Genomic DNA, 3,328 nt, shown 5'->3' with positions numbered 1-3,328 from the left:
CCTTTAATATTAAGTTTGCTAAATAAATTTTATTTACCTGAGAATTTTTATTAACTTTACAAGATTTTGCTTTATTCTGCTTTAAGTAGCATCTTCTCAAAAACAGGTGGCAGAAATATAATATCCTATTTTTTAATGAATGATCAGTCTGCAGGATAAACACTTGTTCAGCATCACTACTTTAAGAAGGAACTGCAATCCACACATTTTGGTTGCAATTAGTTTCACGCGAGTACTTCAGTCCTGAGAATTTTTCAGTGATAACCCAAGAAGGAAATCTGCCAGTGGGACATGGACCCTAACACCACGTACAGAACAAAAACATCCCTGTGTGCATGCACAGCCACGAGCCTCTGGCTTTATTGTACTTTCCAAATACAGCTGGGTTATGATGTGTAACCAGACACTTGGGAGGTCCCCTCCCTCAGGTGTTCACTGCAGGGCCACCCATCTCCTTGCCAAGGAAGCCTCCTGCCCGCCTCAGCCGTGCGCCTGATGCCGCAGCACCATCCCAACATGCCCTGTATTTGGGGAACACACTGTTTGCCAGGGCTCACATCAACCTCTGCTGAAGCTGCCACTGGCAGTGGCAAAACAGAAGTCCCTTAGCAAAACAGAAGTCTTCATGAGAAAGTCTGCAACCAAAGGGGCACCTGGGGGATTGGGAAGTATTACGGAGAATAAGTATCCCCTACATTGCAGAATTTTTCACCTGAGACATACATCTTCACCTGCTCTCTATGTTTCTTCTGCCCAGCAAGCATCCAATGAAGACCAGCAGCTGTTTGTGTCTGGGGCTGGCTTCCAGACAAGGACCAAGAGCTCACAGGTCCCCTGAGATCCACCTTCTCTCATTCTACAATGTGTTCTTCACCCCATAGTCCAACACCAGGTAGAAATCCAGAGCAAAGAGAGAGTTGTCAAAAATAATTTCGCCCCACAAATAAATATAATCACCTTCCTGTAAATCCAGATGCCATTCCTTTCTGCATTGCTTTTATGCTTTCCCAGTCACAGGCAGGAAAAGAGTCTAAACTCAGCTCCTGTGTCCTGTTTGATACTATTCTCCACTTGTCCACTATTTTATCTTTCAGAAAGATGACATCAGGAGAAGTGAGGATCACTGGTGAATTTTGCACTTGTCATTGTCACTCTGAGAACAAGTACCCCAAGTAAAAATGCAGGAATCCTCTTTTTCTGGTAGAGGTCTGTGGTCAAACCCAGGCATCCTTCTGCGCTTTAACAGCTCTTGAGGTTTTGTATGTGGAAAGATTTGTTGCAAACTCATTTAATATGCTGCATTTCTTAAACTGTAAGATAGAATCAAGCCTGGGAGAGATGGATGATCTGAAAGTCTGGCCCTACATGCTGAAAGAGGCTTTGTGTTGTCATGTCCTTCCACAGGGTCATGTGAGAGGTGCTGGGAGCCAACTGAGCAACTTCTGATGAGTCCTGGGCAGCCCAGAGCTGTAAGGAAAATCCCAGCACCTCCACAGTTTGAATGAGAAGAGGTGGTCCTCCTAAGCCTTCCCTCACAGTTATTAAACAGATTTAGGCCTAAATCAGCCACATCAGGAAAAAGTATGGGAATGAATGAGGAATAAATACAAGCATAAACAGCTTCTTTTTGGCAGGAGCAATTTTCAGAAGCAAAGGGCAGAAGATAAGGGAACTTATTCTGAAAGGGTATTTTGGACTCATACTGGTAGCAGTGACCATCCCTGCCCCTTCCTGTGTCTGGAAGTTTTCCCTGCCCTCTCTGCCTTCTTAGAGTTTCTCCCCCTCTTCTGTATGAACTGTACCTGAGTCTCCGGATCTCTCTTTTTAAATGCAAAAGGCAGAAGGGCTCAGAAGCTCGGGGCAGCCTCTTCTTGCACCCAGCACCCCGGGGATCCAGAGGAGCTGGCAGAGCAGCCAACGCAGCGTTTTGGACCGGCACCTTTCTCTGGGTCCTCATAGATAACACTGTAAATAAGTTAAAGTTGAAAACACATCGCCGCGATGCCGGGTGAGAGGACGCCTCTGGAGCCCCGCCGGCCGCAGCTTCCCGCCCAGCCCCGACGCCCCCGGCAGACCCCTCCGTGGGGGGCGGCAGGGCCTCAGGCGGGGCCGCCCGGGGCACCGGTGGGTGCGGCGGCGGGGGCGGCCAGCACCTCCCGCTCCCGCTTCTTCTGCTTCATGCGGCGATTCTGGAACCAGACCTTCACCTGGGCGTCGCGGAGGCGCAGCGAGCGGGCCACCTCGAGCCGGCGGGCCCGCGACAGGTACCGGCTGAAGTGAAACTCCTTCTCCAGCTCCGTGAGCTGCCGGGTGCTGAAGCTGGTGCGTGCGGGGTAGGCGGGAAGTTCCACCCCGCACGATGCCGCGCCGCCTGCAACGCCGAAAAACACTGCGCTTCAGCGGGGGCAGGGGAAGGGAGTGGGGCGGGGGTCGGGGCAGGAGGGGGGCAGAGAGGAGCTGGGAAGGGAGCAACCCCCGCCCACGCCCCGCCGCCCCACTCACTTCTCCCGGGCGAGCTCCGCTTCGCTCGCATCCACTCGAAGGTGGGGGGCGCCTCCGGGGCCGCCGTGGGGTCCAGGGAGCCGGGAGCGGGGGCGGCCCCGGGGCAGGGCGAGAGGCCCCGCAACCCGCCGCTCGGACAGGGGCAGGGGCGGCCGGGCTCCGACGGCGGGCGGTCACTCCCGGGCAAGATGGACGTGGAGAAGTCCGGCGGCCCGGCTTCGTGGGACGGCCGGTAGCCGGGGCCCGGCGCCGCGGGGAGGACGGCCGTGTACCCCGCCGCCCCCGCGCAGGCAGGTGGCGTGGGGGTGGCGGCGGTGGCCGCGGTCCCCAGCTCCAAGAAGGCGCCGTCCCCCCGCCGGGGATGGGGAAGCAGCGGGGGCCCGCTGCACAGCCCCGACGGGAAGGCGAGGGGAAAGTAGCCCAGGTCCATGACCCACGGGCCAGCGCCGCTACCCGCCCCTGACCCGCTCCCCGCTGGGGCAATATTGCCCTAATATAGGGCCGGGAGCAGAGCAGCACGTCCCGCCCCGCGGCCAATGGGAGCCCGGCGAGGGGAGTGCGCACCGAGGGTCCCGGGAGCCCCAAGCTCCCCTCCCCACGCCCGGCTGCCCAGGGCCTGCGCGGCGCTGAGGATGGGCAGCCCCCTCGAGCGCCCCCGGGACCGGCCACTCCCTCTGGACTCGCCGGAGCATTTTGGGGCCGCTTGCCGGGAGTTTGAAGAGAGGGTGAGCCAGCGCTCTCCCGCTACCCGGGCTCCCATCCCTGGGCAGCTCTGTCCCCTCCCCTTGTCCCGCTGCCGGCCAGGCCCCCACAGGTTCCCGCGGGA

General features: G+C 57.5%; 1 protein-coding gene across 1 annotated transcript; it reads right to left on the bottom strand.

Moving 5' to 3' along the window:
- Positions 1–2,099: 2,099 nt before the first annotated feature.
- HOXD1 (homeobox D1) lies at positions 2,100–2,932 on the bottom strand. Its single transcript, XM_051623284.1, has 2 exons — positions 2,503–2,932; positions 2,100–2,371 (listed from the first exon to the last, which is right to left on the bottom strand). Exons 1-2 carry the CDS (start codon positions 2,930–2,932, stop codon positions 2,100–2,102), a joined length of 702 nt encoding a protein of 233 aa, XP_051479244.1.
- Positions 2,933–3,328: the final 396 nt, after the last annotated feature.

This window comes from Apus apus, chromosome 6 (genome assembly GCF_020740795.1).
Source record: "Apus apus isolate bApuApu2 chromosome 6, bApuApu2.pri.cur, whole genome shotgun sequence".
Classification (NCBI taxonomy): Eukaryota; Metazoa; Chordata; class Aves; order Apodiformes; family Apodidae; genus Apus; species Apus apus.
This window is presented reverse-complemented; position numbering and strand designations above follow the sequence as displayed.